Genomic DNA, 23,506 nt, shown 5'->3' on the forward strand with positions numbered 1-23,506 from the left:
AGGGGGATCACAGCAACTAATAAACCAACTAACAGCAGGATCACAGCAACTAACAAACCCTTCTGATCCCTGACTTTGCTGCTCTCACCCCTGGCATGTACTCCATGAAGATGGTCAAGGTCTTTTCTGCTCGGTCCCGTAAGCAGCCGTAATACTGCACAATACGTTCGTGCTGGAGATTCTTCAGCAGCTGAATTTCACACTCCAGGGCACTCACTTCCTATGGATTTGAAGGAGAAAATAAGGTTGCAGCCCCAGGAAATATATAGTAAGTATAAAAAATAATAAATTTGTCATGTCACTGGCAGGATGTGACCACTACTACACTGAAAAGTGAAATCCATGGCATTGGTTTATCTGGTTCTTGGAAAAAGCTAGCCCTCTAGCCCTGAGGGTGTCAGGTTCAGCTGTCTCACTCTGGGAGCAAGAACCTGGATGTTGTAGGGACACAAGGAACCAGAGGAAGCTGCTTAACCAGGCCAAATAATAGTTTAAGGTTTGGAGTTTCAGTGCCTTCAAAATATCTTCCAGCCTGTTCCTCCTTGGCTCAGAGTTACTGTCTGATTTACAACAGAGACATGGTAGAACTTCCCAATTTAGGACATATCTTGGCACCAATATTCCATATTAAATCAGAATAATTAAATCTTCATGGATCAGTTATTCTAGCTCAAAGTGAATTTCTTCAATATTGGGAAACTGGTACATTGTTAAAACACCAGCAAAGAACCCAAAAGCCATTCCAGCTGCATCCCCTAAGCAGGGAGTTGAACACTGTCCCATCTCCACTGTCTCTAAAGTGTTGCCACATCACTCTTCTTGATTAATTTACACCCCACAGCTCAATTTGTTTTAAGGACATGGAGAATTCAGAACTCAAAACTGGTAATTAATGTCCTTGATACAGGGTGTGCCATATAAACCCAGAAGTGGGTTTTGCATGTGCAAGCAGCTTTTTTTTGTTCAAAAAAGAAAAAAACCAACCCTACTCTGGTTTGGTTTAGTTTCATTCACATCCATGTCCAACCAGGAACACAGAGCAGTCTAGTATTCCTCAAGTAACCTGGCAACAAACCAAAAAGCTGAGAAGGGAGAGCCAAGAATTAAGCCAGAAAATGGATTCTAGTTTCAGGCTGAAGTTAATAACACAGAAAAGTAATTTTTAAATGACTCCTATTCTTCTCCGCATGACTTGAAACCTTAGTGTGAACTAAGTAAGATGCCAGCTTTCAAGGACAGACAGAGAGACATTGTACAGGGTTTTAGAGGCAGAGATGAGAATTACCTTGCTAGTTTCAGGGCTCTCTGGATCAAACTGGACCTGCTTAGCTGCAAGTTCTCTGCCTGTGTCCACATCGTAGCACAAATACACACGGCCAAAGGCGCCCTGGCCCAGCAGCTTCCCGCGGCGCCAGTTTATTGGAGCACTCGGAGCTGAAAGAGAACAGCAATAATTTCTCTTTTCATTATACTATTTAAAAACAAGGGTGGGCTTTTCAAGGACCAATCTCCATCACAGTGGGACTGAACCAGGTATAACAATATAATATAACAAACATGTAATAAATAATAAACTCTGTATGATAAACATGAGCCACTCTCCCAGAATAAGGAGTTAGTGGCAGAGCTCTGAACAGAATCCAACCATCCAGACTTTCAGGATCTGCTGACTAGTGTCCCACTAAAATGAGACACCACAAAACATTTTGCTGATGTGTTTTACAGACAAGTTATTCTACGGGGTTGGTGAAATTTCATTCCACCAGCAGGTGGATTCTACAAAATCACTGCCTTAAGAGATGATGCAGCAATTAAAGAGCAGCTTCCAACCCTTGATCTGTAGTTATCACATGAATCAGATGAAGAAGAGCTGGATCAGCCTTGCTAAATCAATCCCAGCCAGCTGGGAATGACTTAAGCTTCTGGGACAACTTGAAGGACATTATTCTGCATTTCTTTGCCAAGTTAGCTTGGAGTTACTTCTGTGGGAAGGATTTCACTGCAAGGCTCTCTCTAACCAGAAAGAAGTCGTAATTCCCTACTAGACATTGATAAAGTAGGGGTCATGTTAGCACAGTGTAGGTATCTTCTTTACCTGCTGAACAGTCAGACTTAATAAAAATATCCATGAGACACAGGCAAAGCATCATCTCCAACATCCCAGCAGGAGGTTCTGTCCACAGGGAATTAGGAATCCTCACACTCCATAAGCAGCAGTCTCCTGACCCAGAGATTAATACCTGAGCCCAGTTTTTCAGACTGCCCTTAATCCCAAAGCATATTACTCAAAGACCAGTGCTTTAGCTCCAAATTTGAAAGCAACACTACCAGACTCCTGCAGTGCAATGCATCCAATTATGTTGTATCTAACAAGAAACTCTAAAAACAAAGACAGGAACCAGCCATCTGGACAGTGTGAAAATACAGAAGAGCTGAGAGATTAGCTTTGCCATATCTAATTTAATCAGATTTACGGGCAGTATTTTAGTGTGTTCCTTACTCTGCTACAAGCTTACTCTTCATTTTGATCCTTAAATTACTGTATGGGATTTCTGAAGTCATCAATAAAGACTTATGTTCCATTTTTTTTTAATAATAGAAAGTTGTCCAACAAAACAACTCAGGGATGCTATAAATCCATAAGTAAATCCTTCTACTAAGGAGCAAGCAAAATACATACAGCTGTCAACTAGTATAATAACTGTAACCCAAAAGTCTGACTGCAAATATTAATGCAGCAGGAAAATAAACAAGCTTGTCTGACTGCTTTAAGAACCCTGAAGATCATCTAGATCAAGCAAGTTTTTTTTTACTTAGCTGAATTTGCAGTGCGTTCTAAAGGAAAGGCCAGCACCCAGAAGAAATCTGAGAGGAAAAAGACTTGTGGGTGTGACAAACAAGTCTCAAAGCACAGCCAGGGAACCATGTGGCTCTAATGGCTTGTTAAAACCAGATCACAGCAACGTATTGGGTGTGGAGTTCCTTAAAGCCTTCCTTGCCCCCAGCCCAGGAGGCATTTCCCAGTCACCTCAGTGAGTGCCTACATTTGGTGGGGATGTTCCTCTCCTGCACTCCAAGGGCGTTTTCACTGTCGGCGCTCCTCAGGCGTCCCCGGGGATCCAGGTACTGCAGGGCCAGCCCCAGGTTCTCTCCGTTGGTGCTCAAGGAGCGACTGGAAGGCACCAAGGTGAAAAGATTCCCTTGGTGACGCCGAATCCGGGGAAACGTCCTCCGGCCTGGGGGAAAAGGTAACGTTTTTAAATAAATGCTTGCAAATGGAAGGTAATGGCTGGGGGTTGAGCAGCAGGGAGAAGGGAGAGAAACCCCATGTTCTGCTCTGTTCCCATGGAGCAGAATCCACTGCCAAACAGACGAGATGCAAAAATATAACAGTTCACAGCTGATGCTGCCTGAGTTCAGTATAGCTCTGGATCATTCCCAAAGCAGAAGGCAGAGAACACTTCATCATGCCCTCAGTGCTGTAAGATCTAAACTTGCCTTCCACAGGAAAGATCTGGTTTACAGGCTCTGAGAACCAGCTCCGAGTCTTGTTAACAACTACCTACAAAATTACTTCCTAGATAACGTGCCTGGACTTGCAAATAAAAACCATAAACAAAGCTTGTGCCAACTTCCACCTCATGAAATTTTGAGAGATTAATTTGCATAAAGCCATCTGACGAGCAGAGATGTAATTCTTTAAGTCCCTGCTATATCTAAAAGACCTAGGAGCAACTCTGCAATGCAAAATAGCAAAGCATAATGAATCTCTGTGGTAGGAAACTGCTCTATAGGGCCAAAACTAACAACTGTGTCCACAACTTAATTGTCAGCCTGGATAATCCCAGAAAGGACAAAGTAAACAAAGAATTACAAAGTAAACAAAGAATTACAAACAACCATCATGGGTTTCCCTGAAAATGTGGCATCATGCAGGGCAGCATCAACCCCAGCACTAACTGCAAGGACCAGGGCACTTCCAGGCTCTCCAACTAGGAGTTGTACTCCTCTACAGAGGTTACCATTGCCTTGCCTTCTTTTTCCAGCCTGGAATGGGAGGTCTGAGACCAACTCACCATCGTTGTAGTCCTTGTGCTGCATGGAGACGTTGTAGCGCCGAGGGTAAGTCCCACCTTTGCCTGCTTTGTCATAGATCTGATTCTCACGGTCTGGAAGGAGAAACAAAGACAAAAGTGAGGCTCCTTCAAAAAAATCTAACTTCCAATGACAGAATTTCCCTAACAGCAGGTGTCGGACAGCAGGTTTTTAGGAAGAGGCAATAAATAACTTCATAGCTTTTCCATCAACATATCCCCAGTTCTTCTATTTATACAATCCCAGCAAGCTGGGAGTGAAGCCAGCCAAGAGCAGAAAATGTCTGGATCAAATAATCTTTGTACCAAAGACATACCTGAGAACTCCTGTCTATTATCAGGAAAGCTTTGTGCCCTTGACATCCGCGACTTCCGAAAAGAAGGACTATTAGAGAAAGAAGGCAAGAATAAGTTTTGCTGTCTACCAGAGCAAAACCTAGAAGGGCTTTAAATATAAGCAAATACATTTGAACACTGAATTCTCAAATCCCTGTCCCTGCAATCGTTTCACACTGCCCCTGCAAAGCTAAAGTCAGGCTAAGCCCCAGACAACCAGACTGTTTCCCAGTGTGGAAACTGGAGGAAGTGAATGGCTACAAATCCAAAATTCAAATGCTTGACATAAAAGCATGTTACCTACAGGAATGAGCTTGAAGGAATCTTAAAAACATGCTGAAGTCCAATATTGCAGGTGCTGGGAAGCCACAGCTGTTGTTCAAGTTAATAGAACCTCTGGCTGCCCACCAGCACCTCAAGCAACACCATCAGAAAAGAAAGAGAAGAAAAAGATCTGGAGCATCAACCTGTAACAAACTCTTCATCAAAGAAAGAGCCTCTCCTGTTTACCTCTGGAATTAATTTTGTATCTTGCAGGACATAGCAACCTATTGCAATGATCTATTTCTTGAACCTTAAAATAGTCTGGGGGTATCTTTTTTTGCTTTACTTTTTAAATGAACAAGTAGAGCCTTGTCTGAAAGAGATTTAAATACCCTGCAGCCAGATGTTCTCAGAGGGGCAGCTCCACTCAGGCTGCTCGCCTCATAACTTTGTATTTATAACATAAAGCCACTGAAGCACCAGTTTGTTGGACTATGGTTGTGCCAGAAAATAACACAGACTTAAGACACAGTTAATGCTCTTTAAGAAATAGATTGGGATATAGGTAGGAAGTAAGTTCTTGTTTTCATTTCTCCCAGAAAATTTATGAGATGGAAAACAGGCTTTTATGTAAGTATAACTGGCATTTCCATCTGAGCTCACATGTTCTCACCAGTTTGTACATTTGTACCTGTCTGCTCACCTGTCCAAGGACTGGCAGCTTCCTGACACTGAGTTTTCAGCACTGCTTAGAGGGTCCAGCATCTACAACATAAAGGAAACCACACAGTAAACATCAGTGCAGTCCAGGGCCCAGGAGAGGCTGTGCTAGAGGAGCAGAGCCCATGACTGCTTGCCTGCAGGATGTCCAGTTGAAGAAGGGAGTCTAAGCCTATTTAAACGTACATTCTTCTTTTAGCTCCCACAAAAAATGAAGTTCATATCAAATCTGAGGCATTGCTTTAATTGTTGAAGGACTCTGCTGCGAAAAACACAAGTTTTAATCAGCCTTGTGCTGCGTTTTGATCCCAGCTGGCTCCAGGAACAGCCTCTGCTGGAGCTGCTGCCTCCACCTGTGAGTCGCCCTTTGGCCTCACTTCCCACTTTTTTGAATGGAGAGCAGAGTTTCAAAAGCAAGAGGGTCACACAAACCTGGTAATAGGAAAACTTGCCATGTGTGACAGCACCAAAACTACTCAGTCAGAGGTGGAGGGGCAATGCTCAGAAGAGCATTGCTTCTAGCAGCCCAACAAAGGCTTTGAACTTACACAGCTACAACTTGAAGCTGTTTAAATGCACAAAGCAGCATTTTTACAATCCCAGAATGGTCTGGGTTGGAAGGGACCTTAAGGATCATCCAATCCCACTTCCTGCCATGGGCAGGAACACCTTCCACTAGACCAGGTTACGCTAAGGCTGACCTTGGGCACTTCCAGGGATAAGGCAGCCACAACTTTCCTGACAACCTGTGCCTCACCACTTACAAGTACTGATGCAACCACAGCCAGTGAATATTTGGGAAAGCAAAAAAGGACCTAGATCCCAGCAGAGCTCCCTAAACAGCTGGCCTGATTTTCCATGGCCACGCTGATACTCACACACTGCTCGTTGGTCTCTGGGATGAACTCTCCCTCGCTGTTGATGCTGGTGTAGGAACCCTGGCGGGCGATGCGCTGCTGCCGCTCCGGGACATAGCCAGGCGGGGGAGAGCTGCGGCCAGTGCTCTGGGAACCTGCAACAAGCACATCCCTTACCCTGCTGCTGACTGAGGCTGCATGTGCTTCTACACAAACCCCAAACATCTCACTCTATCACCACAGTAATTCCAGGGTGAACCTTACAATCTGGACAGGCATGGAACCAGGAAAACCAAAGTGTTTGCTGAGCACCTGTACTGATGTTCTAGATGCTACAAGATTATTGCTGAAGCTCCTGACAAAGCAGTCACCTATTTCTAACCTCTTCTGTTCAACTTCCTCAGCATAATTTCAGCACCTCAAGCAAGGCAGGATTCCAGGAATCCCTGGCTTTTGGGCATGAGCTTCACTGCTAATCTCCACTAAACAAAACACTAAGCAACCAATCTTCTGCCTTAATTATAAGTTTGCATCAATTAGGGTAATATACTTGGAGTAACAGCACATTCCTGCTGGTCATTATCAGCTGAGCTAGTTGTACTGACACCCAGCAAGGATTTCAGTATCCCATGGGAACGCTGTTACCACTGGAAACAACCCCAAAATTTCTGCGTTACTGTGTGAAAAATCAAGCTGTACAGTTAGTTCGGGCAAAGCCACTGTTTTGGAGGCCAACTCTGCAATTCCTTTCCTCAAAGAAGGTGAAACTTAAGACATAGGAAGAAAAAAATCCTCTTTTTGCAGCGACCTATCCACCTGCAGCTGCCACCAATTTCCACTGTGAGCTCCAAGAACCGCTGTGGTCCAGCCAATCTGCCTGAGGTCACCCATGAAGTCAGAGGCAGCAGGTGAAGATCAGCTCTCAAGCTGTGCTCCTTACAACACTTTCTTTAATTAACTGTGTGTATTCAGGTGCTAGGAAAGATGGGTAAAGATCAGCAAATATTCTCCCAAGGAAAATATTTTCTATAGAAGTTGTTGTGATAAATAGTGAAGGCAAAGAGATGGGAGAAGTGAACTGAAAAGCAGAGCACACACCTTTCAGGGGGCTGCAGAAGGAAAACCAACAATGCTGGCATGGCTTAGAATGCATGGGGGGTGAACAACACAAAAAAAAGGGATAACAGAATTGTAGGATCATTAAGGTTGGAGAAGACCTCTGCGATCATGAAGCCCAAGACTGTCAAGTGCACAGTCTGCTACTCAGAGCCATCACCTGATTTGCCAAGCAGCTCTGAGGGCTCTCGTGCCGTTTGGGGTGGGATAACCCCAGGGTGAGTGTGGCTGCCCCAGGCACTGAGCACTTTCACTTCTTCCGTCACAATGCCACGGCCAGAGCGAGCCCAGCGCCTGCTGGCACCAGCCCAGCTGCTGTTGTGGAAAGGCCCCATCCCTGGGCAGGAAAAGGAAGTCGGCACTAAATCCATGTATATCAAAGGAAGTGAGTGGAAAAAACACAAGCGCTGCCAGAATGCTTAGCGCTTTTTTTTTTTTTTTTAAATAAAAGTTATCTTTAATTCCAAAGCTCTGAACTGGTGACAGAAGGCTCGAGGCCCTTTGGAGCACAGGAACCACACAGGTCCTTCTCCTGCTTGCAAAAGCTTTTGTTGAACACTGCTTTGGACTTTAATTGGATGACATGGGTATGAGTCGGAGAGTCTCTATGCATGAAACACCAGGAAACAGGGCATATTCCTTTTCCAAATCAAAGACAGGAAAAGAGAAGGAAGAAGAAATTGATGCAAGACTGAGCTATTGCCAAATTACCAGCAGACCTCTGACAGAACTGCAACTCTTCTGGACGTATTCATAATGTAACAGTCTGGTACTTCGACACGTTCAAAAAATAACACCAATGTTTTCTTGACTGATGAATGACAAGCTATTCAGAAAGCATCCATAAGCTGGGCTAAGAGGAAAGAGTGTGTAACTTGGATACAGAAGGGGCCCCTCAGTACTATACAGTTTACCCATGATGGACACACACTACAGTCTGTTGGCTTTAGCACCATTATCTGGATACCTCAGAATGCCAATAAAGGAGGAATATCTATCTATCTATCATCTATCTATCTATCTATCTAAAAAATATTAACGATACTTTTGGCATTGAATTTGTCTGTTAAAAAAGAAACGTGGTGTTCAGATGTGCACGGATACCACTGCCTTCTCAGGACCAAGGAATGTTGCTCTTTTTATGCATATTAACTTCAAACTAGGAGGGACAGGAAAACTCTTTTTGTCCTTGTTTCAGTCACGTACTTCACAAACTTTCAGCATTTCCTTGTTTGTTTGCTGCTTCATAAAAGCAAACTGTACAGAAGGGGATCAGCAAACTCTCCACAGGATACAAGCAGATTTGTTAGACAAGTCCCACACTGAGAACTACTGGTTTAGTACCCAAGTCCTTCCCTCTGAGCTCATTCTCCCAGTTACCTTTGGTTAGAACAGTGTGGATCCAACTCTGGTTTGGAGCCCCAGAGCTGTGGTTTAATCTGATTTATTATTTCATACTTTGCACTGCAAATGCTGATCTAAAATAATGTAATAATTCTGCCTCAAGTTTACAGAGTTAATGAAACTGAAGCACTCCTTTGTCACAGAGAAGAACTTGCAAACAAAACAACTGTGACACTCCCAGCTCCTGGTACTGCCCTGGTCACCTGCATCACCTGTCCTCTGAGGCATTAGCTCTGACAAGCCCCAAAATAGCTCTTGGAACAGAGTCATCCTCTGCTTCTGTTTTCAGCAAAATTCATCTTCTCTAATTTCTGAAGCAGAAGTAGTTTACACAGAGCAGCATTTCAGGCTCTGGCCTTCACACTCTCATCTTCCTCCTGCACCTTCACTGCTCACTGAGCTTCACACCAAGGAGTTAAATCCTAAACCACAGACTTTTTTTTTCTTCCATAAATCCTTGAAGGTGTTTCAGATGTTTTAGCTTTTCATATAAGGTTAACAGCTTTGAGCATCCTTCAAGAAAAGATCTGAATTGTGCTGCAGAGTTATACAGAAGGTTGTAACATAGAAATTGGCAGAAATCAGACAAATCTGCCAGAGATGGAAGTCAAAATAATTGCAGAAGTTTTACATGGACCTTTTCGCTAAACAGGAATTCAGTGAGCTAACAGAAACCCAAAGAAATGAGACATATTACTCCGACATTTTTCATTATCTTTTGTGCATCTCTGATTTTGTCTTGTGCTCTACTCACCTCATAATTCCAAGAGTGAAAATTTAGGCAACTCAGAATACAGGACAGTGGTTGGAAATGCAGTAGTAATTCCTAGTAAAATGCTTGATTACAAGAGTCAGGACAGATTCCAAAGCCCGACATAAAAAAAAAAAAATCAAATCTAGGTTTCATGAACTGAAATTGCCAATCTAAATAAAAAGCTTAATGGACTCACGTCAGCTTTCCAAATTTCTAACCACAATGGCTCTGGCTTTAGGACATCCCCTTTAGCAGCTCCTCAGCTGTTCCACAACTTAGCAAGGAAATCTGAAACATTCTATTGTAAACATATTAAGAGCTTTTGAAAATGAACTACCTTGTCCTAAAATAACCTTTCAATTTCTCATGGCTATCTTAAATGCTATACCATAAACACCAATGCCCAGAAGATACACTTCAACAAACAAAAACCGTGCAGAAGAGGCAAAAGTACTCACTGACAGACAGATGCCTACTTCTGGGTTCAGGCTGCTGATAGGGTGTGCTCACATCCCCCACAGACTGGGAAGTTTTAATCCTGACTTGCTTGGGCAATCCAGAATGGGGTGAAGAACTGGTCTGTTGGGTAAAATGAAAAGAAGAAAACAAAATAAAATCAAGTGAGATGAAGGAGCTCAAGCAGCCACAGTTTCAAAAATATTATGCTTAGTAGCAAGAAAGTGCTGAGCAACAGTTCCAGTGCCTGAAATTTTATTAATTCAGAAAACACAACCAAAAAGGCATCAAAAGAAGAGATAAATTGTGAATCTTGCACTCTTTTAGAGGCAACCTGACTCCCCACAACCTTTAAAAAGTAAATTCATAATTCAGACTGACTAAGCTAAAATAAATTCTGGGGAGTTTAATAGCACCAACAGTCTGAAGATGCCAAGATGAATTCATTCATCCTTCCCTGAGCTTACATAGATATTATCTAATTGAAGATCATTTTTCCACAGAGCCCTCATTTTGTTCAAAGCAGGAAGAGGCATGAGATGTGAAACCACCCCCAAGTCAATGGGATCCTGTGTTACAGCAGGGGCTCAACACCTAGACACTTTCAATTTTAACCTTGACCCAACACACCTACTTTTACAAGAAGGTGTAATGTTAAAGTGCTTAATGGTTGCTCTTTTAATAAGTACGTACACTTGAAAGGAGTAAGGAGAGAACCTGATTTAAATCACATAAACTCCACCATGAGCAGGTTCATGGGAGTTGGATAAAGGATGCAGAAGTCATCCAGCCGATGGACAGTCTGGCTTTGGTACTACAGGGATTACAGTCCCAATTCACCAGTTCTCCCCAGTAGTTTCTAAACATAAAGAGAAGACTGGCAACATGAAAATTAATCTGAACACTGCCCACAAACACAGGCTCCTGGTACAAGGGACCCAGCTACTGCTGTAAAGTTAATTTGCTTTCTGTACGTATTTGTGCCAAAGTCACCTTTCCATCCCCAGAAAAAGAAAAGAACACAACCAAAACAAAATCTGCATCCTGTACTTCAGGAAAAATAATGCTTCCCGCTCCCTCAGTGGGATGAGATCATGCAGCCAAGAAACCTCCTTCAGGCTTGTAGGCTTTATCCCATGGAGGGCTCTCCTGTCAGGCAGCTCAGAGCTGCAGAGGAAGTTGGAGGAGAGGGGGGGAAACAGTGGCACTTACTGAAAGCTTTGCTGTTTGTTTCTGCTTTGAGTAAAAAAGGAAAAAACAGCTCATAAAAGGACAACACCAGCAGTGGCTACTGGCTGGTGCAGGGTGAGATTTACCAAGTGTTTACTGGTTATGCAAAGTTAGATGGTATCATTTGACATCTGGCTGCAGCCTGAAGGCAGTGACATGACCAGAGGGCTGGGAAAGAGAATTTTGTGCTCTACCAAAAGTAGAGGCCACCTTTTACAGGCTGTTTCCTGGCAAAACAGAATGAAGTCTGACTTCACCAGGTCAGAGCAAAGACCTTCTTGCCAAGTATTGTCTTCAGAACAGGCAGCAACAAATGCTGAGGGAAAGGGCACAGGACAAGGAACAGCATCATCCCCTCCTACACCTTCCTAGCCAGTTGGGAAAGGGCTGTTAACACTCCTGAAGGTCTTGGTATTTCCATTACCATGGATTATCAAATTAAAAAATAGCAAGAAGCACATTTAAATTATCATGACAGTTCCAAGAATTACAGGTGTGATTATTTCAAGAGCTGAGCTCCCAGCCTGCAGAACTTGAATAGGGATGAACATTCCAGATTGACAAACTACTACCAACAGAGCAGCTTTTTGTGTCACACTCTTCAGGGGAATGTGGTAATTTGCAAATAAAGTATCTAAGCTATTGAGGTCTTTGGCTTGAAAAGCTGCATGACCTTAATTCTGAGGGAAAAAAAATACTGTGTTTTCCAGTCACAGGAATAAGGGAAACTTCTGACTCTTTTTGCCCTCTTCAGCTTGCCGTTCATTCATTGTCCAAAACAGGCATTTTTGGGAGCTTGACTTAAAAGATTTATTATGACCTTGGCTGAAAAAAGCGAATTGCATTGATACTCACTGCCACAGCCACCTGTGGTAGAGGAGAGTGAATCAAGACACAAACCAATTCATCTTAGGTGTGAATACACCACTATTAGCAAAGGCAACTCAGTTTCCACAGAGTCAGGCTCAATGCATTAGGGCTACAGAGCTGGAAAATCACTCAGAACTGTCCTCAGGCTTCTCACCCAAGAAAAAAAGCACTAAAGGAGTGTCTTCAAGGACAACCTAAAGGCAAAATAATTCCACATGTTTTCAACACTGTGCTATTAATCAAAAGCAATAAAAGTTCTCTGCAAACCAAACTCACCAAGTGTTTTCTGCCTACAGCCAAGGGTATTTGATATAAAATGGCCTTCATATGACAGCATAAAAAGCTGCAATGTTTTAGTTCCCAAACAGCTGCTGAAGTTAGGGGAAAAAAAAACCAACACAAAAAGATACCTATAGCTGAGCCAATGCAAAGAGGATAAACACATGTATTTGGGAAGAGGGATTTTATAATCCCTGTTACTCTCAGTTAATGCTGCCATCGTGCTTTAGAGTCTTAAGGGTAAAGCCTTTCGTTTTGCTGCAGTCCCAGAAGTTGTTACCTACATGGTTTCTGTCCTGCGACAGCAATAATATCCTCAGGCTTTTCACATTTGAGCTCCGGTCTAAGAGATCTACAGCTTTATCCAGGTCATCTTGGTTTTTCAAAGGAATAGAGAGCTGCACAATGAAGAACAGGGGAAAAAATCATTAGAAAAGACAGAAAAAGATAAGTCTACTTCTACAACAGTTACTTAAACAACAACAGTTACTTAAACAAACATTAGAAAAATACCAGAATATAAACCAAGATTCTGATTGCTCAGTTATTCCACAGATTTTCATTACAGTACTGCCTTAGTGTCCTTTTTAATGAGGTTTTCCTCTCATGCCAGAGAAATGGCTGATCCTATGCAAATTCTTCTAAAGCACCACCCACAAAAGTATGAATTGCTACCTGAATTTGGTGTTTGCAAAGAACAAGTCAGAGACTTGTCAGCTGTCTGATGACAAAATGTTATTAACAAAGAACTCTCATTTTTGCCCCACTCTCTCTGGTGAATGGGGTTTTGCATTATTTCTCATTAGGGCAACACCACAACAAAAAAACCCAAGGAAAAGTCCAGGATGAGAAAGCTACCAAAATACTTCAGATTATTAACAGAGACAAAAGCTGCTCCCTGAGTCACCTCCTCTCCCAAAGGCAGTGCCCACAGCCAGCCTCTCACTGGATACAGATTGGCCTGCAAGAGTTGCTTTTGAAAGTAAAGTACTTCAGGTTTTTTTTTTACTTTCCCAAGAGTGTCCTAAGCAACACCAGAACAAGGGAACAAGATGCCGATGTTTGTACAACACACACACATCAGTGAGAGGCTTGTTTGCCTTTGTATCAGGGATTCAACAATGGCTTGCATTAAAGGAACACTTGAAAATTAAATTTCTGGCTACAGAATTAGTGATGGGGAAAGGAGGTGTCATCCAGAGAGCACTGACAGCTCAGTACCTCATTGTTCATGTAGTGAAGGTCCAGGGGTTGCCCAAAGGCTGTTTTCACTTTCTGCTGCACATCTTCGTAGCGCACAGGACGGACAAAGGGGATAATCCTGGGAGCAAAGAGAAACACTGACTCAGTTCAGAGATACACTTGATAATGCAATGGGATTCTGTGATGAACCAGTGCTTTGGAGAGAAGGCTTAGTTTCCCAATCATCCATCCATCCATCCATCCATCCATCCATCCATCCATCCACATCAGCCCTGGGTATCCTTCCATAAGATGCAGCTTTTGTTTTAAATAGCCCTTGTGTTAGTTGGCTTCCTCAGCCCCTTCCCATGAAGGGTTATCTTACTGCCACACCTACAACATTCAGCTAATTTGAAAATAATTGTCCTTGTTAAAAAGCAGCCTACAATAACATTTTCTACATATTCCTAAGAAACCCATACATGAAATTACAGCACTCTGGCACCATGCAAATGCACTGCAGCCCTCAGTCCCTCATAAAGGCTCCCATTCTACACTCACTGCATTCAAAAGCAGAGCTGTTCTCAGGTGCCACAAATTCTATTAGTTTAAAAACTCTCTGCACTCCTCTGACACAAAATCCTGGACTGCAGGGTTTAAGGAGCCCATTCCTGCCTGACCACCTTAAATATTTGTGGTTAGATCTGGCAGCTCCTGTGAAACCAAGCACACACACTGACATTCTGGTGCAAGCTCCCTGTCTGGAACTGCACACTGTGCTGGGAGCAGGGAATTCAGGCAAGCACAACTGCATAATTAGACTGACACACAATCAACCTTTTCATTTTAGGAAAAAACCCCCAGGAAAAAACCCCTTTTTGCCCCCCTGAGCTCCAGGCCACCTGAAATGCACCCAGCAGACAGGCAAGATGATAAGCCTGTGGTGACAGGATTTTGTCGCTGAGTTCCCCTGTCCTGACATGGTGTGACAAGAAATTGTGACATGTCCCACTGTGGCTCTGTTGTCCCCACAAAGCCCCTGACATGGGAGAGTGCTGAGCAGACCTGGCTGACAAAGGAGGAAGCAGATCCCAGTGATGATTATGTGTAAAATTTCTCCCAAAAAGTCAGTGACAGAATTCATAGGATAGGATTTCAGTAAAAGAAACAGTTCAAGTTTTGAGGAAGAGTAGAAATTATTCTCCAAATCCTACTTTTCCAACAAAGAACACTTCTGCTTTCCTAAAAGAAATCCCAGAATCTGACAAAGCAGGAGCTTCAACAGCTCAGCCAATAAACTTTAACACCAATGAAAAAAAAAAAAATCTCCCCTTGTTGTATCTATTGCTCAATCACAGCAGGGCAGTGATAACAACAGGGCATCAGGAAGTGAGAAATTAGAAAAGAATGACACTGATTTGATCAGTTACCTTCATTTGGTTTTAGTTAAATAAAACAAAATGGGAACACATCTGAAATCAGACTTTCAGGCTGAACTTATTTCAGGCTGGAGAGCTTTTGAAAATGCTGCAGTTCCCGTACAAATAAATGTTATGGAAATAAATCAATGTTTTATGACACACTGATGTCTAAAAATAACCAAGTTGTGTATGATCTGTTTGTTATTGCCTTCACTGTATGATTTTCATTCAGGAAAAAGGAAAGCAAAGCCAACCAAATATTTAAGCTAAATTACTGATGACTAAATTACCCTCCTAAGAAAAGAATCAAAGAACTAAAGGCCAACTTACCGTCTCTCCCCATTATGTTCAAACTTTATCCTGACATCGTTCTGCAGGAGAAAGAGCAAAAGGTGAGCTCAATCAAATTCTGGCACACACAACAGCACTCAAACGCATCATATTATGATTTTAGTATTTGATCTTTCTCTATGGAAGCAGAAGCAGACTGTGGAAAGAAGGCTGATAAATGAACACAGCACATGAGGAACGGAGAAATTGCTGAAGGGGAAGGAGAAGGAGAGGGATAAAAACTAAGCTGTAGTTTTTGTAAACTGTCACTTAAACAGAGGACACTGAAATAAACTTTAAAGAAAATTAATCTAATACTGCTTGGGAAAAATCTAAAATTCAATCCTAACTGCTTATTAATCTGAGCTGAAGTTAACTTTCTTTAAACACTTTCAAAGCATGCATAGCAAAAAAAATAGATAGAGGGAATGTGCTACATTCTTTATTCTTACTCCTATATTTTACTTTTATTCCTACTTGTCATTCTTATTTTTAATTCTTTATTCCTATTTATTATTCTTTACTCTTAAGACATGGACTAAACCTCTGCTTTTGCAAAAATGCAGCCCCTGAAACTCAAACTGAATTACAAACAGGCTGATTCTCTGTCACCTTTTAAAGCTTTAAGGTTTCCTCAAAGGGGTCATCACCTCTATCTGGATGGTTAAAAGCACTGACTGTGCAACCTGTGCAGTCACTGTAAACTCAGAAGATATTCTGTGCCATGGAAGAGTCAACAAGCTGAACTTTCAACTCTGCACATCCAAGTTCAAATCCCAATTTAGGCAGAAAGATAAAAATAAAAGGGAAAAATCTGCTCTGATAAGACTCCATCATTTCTGCTGCACAATTTATGTGATTGGAATAGATTAAGCCATCTGTGAAAGCCTCAGACAATAGGCAATCATACATCTAGGAACCTCAAAAAAATGCAGCCAGGAAATGCTCTTTAGCTGGAGGAAGTTTCTGGCAGGCCCAGTGGTCAAGAATACAGTTCAAAAGGACCCGTGGAGTCCCTGCGAGCACAGGGGATTCCTGCAGCAGGGCTGGAGGGACAGCATGGACCAGGGAAAATGAGCTTCCCAATCCCAGCAACGACCACGGCTTGCTTTGAAACCTGTAATTCTGGAATAAAGACAAAAAAAGGGGATGGAATTTGGCATTTATTGCTTGATTTTTCCAAAAGGACCTGGCACTGGCCATTCATGTCTACTTATCAAAGATCTAAGAAAAGGCGCTCAGACTGATCTTGGTGTTCCCATTCCAGAGAGAACGTAGAGGAGTTAAGCATTCGGTGCTTTCAGTTTCCCTGCATCACTGCTTTTCAGAAAGCAGTGAACCCATCACTTCTTAAAGCAATTCACATAAACTGTGCTCAGAGATGATTAGAAAGGCAAATCCAAGTTTAGCACTTCAGTGTTCCAGTTCTGTGACATGGTATCATAAATCACAATTACAGATTTTGATTTAAGGCATCTCTGAATTCCTGTTTCAAAGTGATTTGGAAAGGATTTTGTACTACACCATCTACGGATTTGTCCAACACATTCAAGGAAATCCCAGATCCAGCTGAACAAGTAGATTACGAGCAGGCAAAGCATAAGGAAGACAGGCATGAACTTCAAAGCCTGCTCCAAAAAGCTTAAACCTGGAACAGGAATAAAACTGAAAAGAGTTATTTTACTGACATAGGAAGCTTCTTCTGTTCATGTCGGTCTTGCTGCCAGTAATGTGATTTAATTTTGAACTACAGTAATGGACAAACAGTTCTTGACTAAAATTGTTGCTTTTGCTTTGAAGCATTTCATTTAAATGACGTTCAGTATCTCTAGACAAAGCTTCATTACTCTGTCCTTCCTTTTTAATAGAGCATCAATACCATCGTTTTCCCCACGAAAACGTCTGGAAGAATGTGGAACTAACCTAAGAGACTTCAAAGCATTGACTCCCCCAGTTATTACCTTGGGAGCCACAGACTGGTTTGAGTTGGAAGGACCTTAAATCCCATCCATTTCCACCCCTGACATGGCAGGGACACCTTCCACTGTCCCAGGCTGCTCCAAGCCCTGTCCAGCCTGGCCTTGGACACTTGCAGGTATCCAGGGGCAGCCACAGCTTCTCTGGGCAACCTGTGCCAGGGCCTCACCACCCTCCCAGGGAACAATTCCTTCCCAACATTCCATCTAGCCCTGCCCTCCTTCAGCTTAAGGCCATTCCCCTTGTCTTGACCCTACAATGAACGTGCACACACTCCCTTAGCACAGAGCCAGGGAAGAAAAGCTCTCCCAGCCTCCCACCTGCTTAAAGGAATTGCATAAAGTCACTGCACACAACTTGAAGACATACCCCTAATTTATAATTGCTAAGGTGGAAATGAAGCCAGTTTTCTCACCGGAATTTTTTTTTCTTCCACTGCAGAGGCACACTGGTTCGTTATTGCGGGGCTGCCCAAGAGGGGAGGACTGCTGGCATTGTGTTTTTTCTTCAAAAAAATAAAATCACTTTAAAAATGGAAATATGACTGTGAAATCAGAAAACCACTTGCTAAATTTTTTAGCTGGGCAGACTAAACCCCATCAAAATACATGCGGGGAGAATGCAGTATACTAAGATGTTGCAAATTATCTATTACATGTGGTATACATATATACACACACATAATTCAATATATTAAATATTTCATTAAAATATTTATATAAATATATACTATATGGTATATACAATCTATTTAATACATAATATATGGAATTTATGTTTTATATATATATGTAAAAACACATAAAATCTTATATAAAAACAAAAAAGCTACCATATTTGCCATCTCAGCTACAGCCTGAGCAGGATCAAGGAGCTAATTCACATCTGATGCTTTGGCTGTTGGAAGCACAGGACAGAGCCAAGGCAGCAGACCCTCTCTGTCCATCTGCTGTCCCTTCTGCCCCCAGGTCACCAGTTCAGGTGCTCACTAACTGGCCCGTTACCTGTTTGTTGGAGTGAGCAGTGTCTTTATTCTTCATGGTGTCATAGCCAGGCAGCCGGTGACGTCTGCCCATCTGGAGTGCCACCAGGTCCTTCATGATGGACTTCAAGGCCTCTTGTTCATCTGTGATGCACAAGAATTTTAGGAGTAAGTTGTCTGGGTGAGCATCAGCAGTGACATTCCTGCACCTCTGACACTTCTGCACTGGTTTTCTGCTGGCTTACAGAACAACAATCCTTTTTACGATCTTTGCAAGTACACTGTGATTCCATTTAGTCATAAAAAAGCCCAAACTTAACCAAATATGACATAATAAACTGACAGATAAATGTTAAGTCACTTGTCCAATGTCACAGAAGGATCTGGCCAGAGTAAGGACAAGAATAAATATTCTCAGTCCCAATTCTGTTCAAAAGGCTTCACAACAAACAGTGAAACTTGGACAGATATGCTAGACCATCACAGGTCATTTAGGAAGGGCAAACCGATGTGCTTCTGCCAAGGAAAACCTGGTGAAAGTCTGTTCTTTCCCATTTTATATCCTGTTAACTCTGAATTCTTGCTTGCTAGTGGAACAAACCACAGCCAGTAGAAAGAGAAATGAAAATCTGGATGAAGATTCATCTGTATTTCTCTGTAAAAAGGACTCATTGGGACTATTGGTTTCTGCAATTTCATGTTGTGCATTTGTTCACGAGTCTCTCCAAAGCAGCTATCTTATGTTTTATACAGAAGACTGGCTTCATAATTAATCAATGTCTGAATAACAAACTAGATTTTTGCAATGCTTAAAGATGACAGATGTGGGACACATACAGCTTGTAAAGCATGCAGAGAGCAAAAGTTAGAAGCAAAACAGGGGAAAAATACACATATTTGTAAGGAGGAAACATCTGAAAAAGTCCCCATCAGGACACAAGTCACCGTGGGATTATCTTTGCAACAACCAAGAGTTTTTTTTCCCAAGTCTGCTCTAGCTTTCACAGAATCCCACAATGATTTGGGTTGGAAGGACCTCAAAGCTCATCCATTCCCACCTCTGCCATGGGCAGGGACACCTTCCACCATCCCAGGTTATTCCAAGCCCTGTCCAACCTGGCTTTGGACACTTCTAGGGATAGGGCAGCCACAGCTGCTCTGGGCAATCTGTGCCAGGGCCTCACCACCCTCCCAGGGAACAATTTCTTCCCAATAGCCCATCTATCCCTGCCCCCTGGCAGTCTGAAGCCATTCCCCCTTATCCTAAATCTCCAGGCCCTTGTAAAATCTCTCTCCATCTTTCTTGCAGGCTCTCTTCACATACTGAAAGGTGAGTCCTAACTTGGTCCTGAGAGCACCCAGCATCTGAGATACATCCACTGTGCAGTTCAGAATGTTCTATCACAACCCAGAAACATCAAGCCTAGACCAGATCACCCCTCAGGAAAGCGAATGGAAAGAAATCTCCAACTACATCTGCAGAAGGTGTTAATTACAGAAAAAACTCTTAAAAAAGGAACGCAGAATGGAGAATAGAAAAAACCCCAAATCAAAACCCACCAAATCTCTGCTGTCCAAGACAAGCCCAATGAGACAATAACCACATTGTGGCAGTGGAGAAGGGAGAGCACTCCTTGACATTCCAACTGCATGTAAAAGAAGCAAGTGGTGTAAGTAACACAACCAAAGCAAGAGGTTGCTTTCTGAGAAGCACATCAGCCAAAGGAAATAATTGCTGGGATCTATCTCAGCACTAAGTAACCCCTTGTGGGAAGAAAATGTGAAAAAACAGCTGTGAATGAAGCTGAAGTTCCAGGTAGGCAACAGCACAACTTTTTCTTTTTCTAAAAAAGTTTCCAACTGTACAATTGAACATTTAACCTTTTACCTTTACTGGAGTGTCTCCAATTTACTGGTATTCTTTCATTTTGATGGTATTAAGCACAGCCTTGGAGTCACCTGGCAAACAAAGGCTGCAACTGTGCACAACAAAATACTACAACCTACGGCCTGGAACATCCCTGAAGTTCTTACCACCCAAAACACTCAGGGAAGAGCTGGGACACAAGTTTTCCACTACAGTGCAGTTTGGGTTTGGCCAGATACCAGGAGGATGAAGAAGAGCTTGTCTTGGCAGAGTTCCTTTGGGCAAGAAGCAAACCAGCTATGAAAGCAGTTTATAACTGAGGGCTCATGACAAGAAATCAAGTCAATCAAGGAATATGTCTGGGAATAAGAATTCTCCTCTGAACAATATCATTGCTGGAAAACAAGGACCAACGGTTACAATGGCTGGCGACAGGTGTTTGATCCCAGGGTCCAGGCTGTGTGTAGTCAGCTGGCTCAGTGACTCACTTGTGTCACAGAGGACACATCCAGCCAACCAGACTGTAGCTCGGCTGTGCAGAGAATTTACTTGTTAGCTGAGACAACTTGTGAATTTACAACACATTAAACGCTAAAGGGCAGCATCTGGCAAACGCTAAAGCTCAACGCTCTCAGGCACAGGGTGGGATTGTTGGGGTATCCTGAGCAGGACCAGGAGCTGGATTCTATGATCCCTGTGGGTCCCTTCCAACTCAGGATATTCTACAAATGCCAGTTAGTGCCTTGCGAGGTCTGTATCTCACTCACTGCAGTCATTCTAACACTGAAATATTATTCATCTTCACAAAACTGGAACACTTAAATGCTCTAACAAAGGTGATGGAACAACTTCAGGTGAGTTTGAATCTTATTATACACTTTTTAGCAGTCTTACACTGAGCTATTGGCTCCCTACTACTAAACCATACATCCTGGAATTATTCCCTATGTTGATGAGATAGGACATGACAGAGTATTTATCTCCTAAAAACACAAACTAAAGTAAAATATTGCTCCAAGCTTGTGTAGGGAAAAATTGTCCCCAGTGAGGACAGCACTGTGATGGATTTAATGCTGAGAAGCATGAATACTTCTTTATTTCCATCAAAACAGAAGATTTCCATAGACTGACTTCGAGAAGCACATGGAGCAGCATTACATTAATCATACAATGCAGCAGTTGCTGCAAATGAAAATGAAGCAATTTTTGGAGAGCACTGGGAGACCCTGTTTTGCCTGGTCTCCAGTAGGTCTGAGAAACACAGTTCTGCTTTGTGCGGGAAAGATGTTGTCCAGGAAATGCTTTTCATGTTTTAAAAACTACACTCAAGGATTTTTATAACATCGATAAAAGCGAACTGCTGCTCACAGAGAAAGTTATTCCTCTCCACAAAGCATTTACTTCAACGAATCCATGGTTTGTTACAGAGGTCTGACCAAGTCTGAAATGGAAAGAGTTTTGAAAAAGGAAAAATCACAAAGTTCGAACAGCGAAAGTATCTGCACATGGATAAAAACAGGAAGTCTGTGAACCTCCCTAACCCAGGATGATGTTTTATACGGTGTGATAGTGGGAGACTTGATGCCACACTGGCTTAAAAGAGAAAAAAGTGAATAAATCTGTGTATTTGTTATCTATCACCACAACAGCAAAGCTGGTTTGGACGAGCAATCAGCAGATCCAGGAAATTTTGGACAAATTGTGTCTATGTTAAAGGTCTGAAAAAAGTCTTGGAAAGAGCTTAATTTTGAGTGGGCAGTTTTAGTGGTACCAAAATGCTGCTGTGCCTAAGTTTTAGGAAATCACAAATGGCGTGGTTTGTAGACTGAAAGGAAAAATCACAGAGCTCTACAAGGCTGATCCTCGTGGGATATATTCAGGGTCCTTCTTCTCATCCATAAATTAAAGGAAAAGACTAGGATTTGGGATTTGAGCCGGTCCTAACCTGCAGGCTCAGCCCTGCTCCCTCCCTCCGAGTGTCACTGGGTGCGTGTGAGCCAAGGGAAGGAAGTGACAAGGGCAGGAAAACCGAGCGGATCGAGGGAATGACTGGTCAAAGTAAGGCCTGCATACCCCAAACTCAGCACCGCTCACCCCCTGCACAGGTACAGAGGCAAAGATCCCTATTTTCAAGCCTGCCAAGGAGTGTGTGGAGGGGAATAAACCTCAGGGATTGTCCTGCCCATGCAGGGCTCAGAACTGTTCCAGGTGAGCCCTGGCTGAACCACAGGAGTTCCAGCAAACTCTGACATCAACCACCCCCTGTGCCCTTCAGGTACGTTAAGAAACACCAGGTTAAAGAAAATCAGAGTGTGATATACAGCCCATTATCCTTTACTAATTAGATTATTTGATCACAGTTGCTGAATGAATTTAGGTTTTTCCCATTATAAAGGATCTGCTTGCAGCTGTGCCATGATACATACAATGCTGTGGTGGAGTGGTTCATGAATTGCATTTTTTCATTCTACGCTTATATGTTTACAAACACCGGTCCAACTGCCATTGGAAAACACTTTCAGGGAAATCCAACTTTTCACCTCTAAACCATTTTAAATTTATGAACCATCTTGCTGGTTCTTTAGAGAAGGAACAGAGCAGATTACCCTATTCCTCTCTTTGTAGCAGAGAATTCTAGCAATGGATTGGCATGAATTTGTTGTATTTACCAAATCAAAGCAGAATAAAGAGATATTGAAGCAGTTGTAGAGCAACATTTGCAATGCTTTCTGAATTTAAAGTATAAAAGGTAATTATGCACACAGACTAAATGAAGGAGAGTCTTAGAAAACTAAACTTGGTTGGAGGGAAGAAACACTAAAGCTGTAGCCCAAAAAGCCATGAAATGCCACACTTAAGCCAGCAGGAATTCCCTTGCAAAATATGCAAATACGAGTAAGTTCTGCTTTATAGCAATTAGAAATTTAATTCTAGCACCACTCTTTAAGCTGAAAAAGGAATTAGGAAATGCAAGACCACCTCCATAAGCAGTCCTTTACAGAGGACACATAGGCCAAATCCAAAATAATTTAACTTAGTCAATCAAATTCAGTCATAGCAACACCACTTTCCTCTTGAAAAGTTCTTCCAACTCCTTTTGCTTGTTTTTACATGTTGCTGTCTGGGCTAAGAATGATAAATAACAATTCAGTGGGAGCTCCATAAAGGAAAATCTATTTTGATGGACTCCCAAGCTGCAATTAATACCAAAATTTTCCCCAGTTAAGCTGGAGCACAATTCCCGTCTCAAGAAGAACCAATTTCTAGAGGCTGGAAGACCTCCCTGAGCTGAGCCCGAATCGCTGATCTCCGCCGGCTCTGCCCGGCCAAGTTTAGTAAAACCCCGGGGCACCGCACGTTTCCCGTA

The 23,506-nt window shown here is 42.5% G+C and overlaps 1 protein-coding gene and 1 long non-coding RNA gene across 2 annotated transcripts in view; one reads left to right on the forward strand and one right to left on the reverse strand.

Annotated features, from left to right (window-relative positions):
• The window catches only part of MAP3K3 (mitogen-activated protein kinase kinase kinase 3), a 31,790-nt gene that overhangs the window by 7,717 nt on the left and 567 nt on the right, over window positions 1-23,506 (reverse strand). The window contains exons 2-14 of the mRNA XM_085039908.1: window positions 18,295-18,416; window positions 17,706-17,795; window positions 15,314-15,354; window positions 13,602-13,701; window positions 12,665-12,778; window positions 10,004-10,124; window positions 6,293-6,426; window positions 5,398-5,459; window positions 4,412-4,479; window positions 4,077-4,169; window positions 3,045-3,236; window positions 1,286-1,434; window positions 89-220 (exon numbers count right to left, since the gene is read on the reverse strand). Of these exons, the coding sequence (XP_084896034.1) occupies window positions 89-220; window positions 1,286-1,434; window positions 3,045-3,236; window positions 4,077-4,169; window positions 4,412-4,479; window positions 5,398-5,459; window positions 6,293-6,426; window positions 10,004-10,124; window positions 12,665-12,778; window positions 13,602-13,701; window positions 15,314-15,354; window positions 17,706-17,795; window positions 18,295-18,416 (1,418 nt within the window). The remainder of the gene's footprint in view (window positions 1-88; window positions 221-1,285; window positions 1,435-3,044; window positions 3,237-4,076; window positions 4,170-4,411; window positions 4,480-5,397; window positions 5,460-6,292; window positions 6,427-10,003; window positions 10,125-12,664; window positions 12,779-13,601; window positions 13,702-15,313; window positions 15,355-17,705; window positions 17,796-18,294; window positions 18,417-23,506) is intronic.
• Window positions 143-7,310, forward strand: LOC146426806 (uncharacterized). The gene is made up of 2 exons (XR_014846175.1): window positions 143-268; window positions 4,047-7,310. It is a non-coding gene; the product is annotated as an uncharacterized LOC146426806 (long non-coding RNA).

This window comes from Lichenostomus cassidix, chromosome 27, assembly GCF_008360975.1.
Source record: "Lichenostomus cassidix isolate B80296 chromosome 27, HeHo_3.0, whole genome shotgun sequence".
NCBI classification, from domain to species: Eukaryota; Metazoa; Chordata; class Aves; order Passeriformes; family Meliphagidae; genus Lichenostomus; species Lichenostomus cassidix.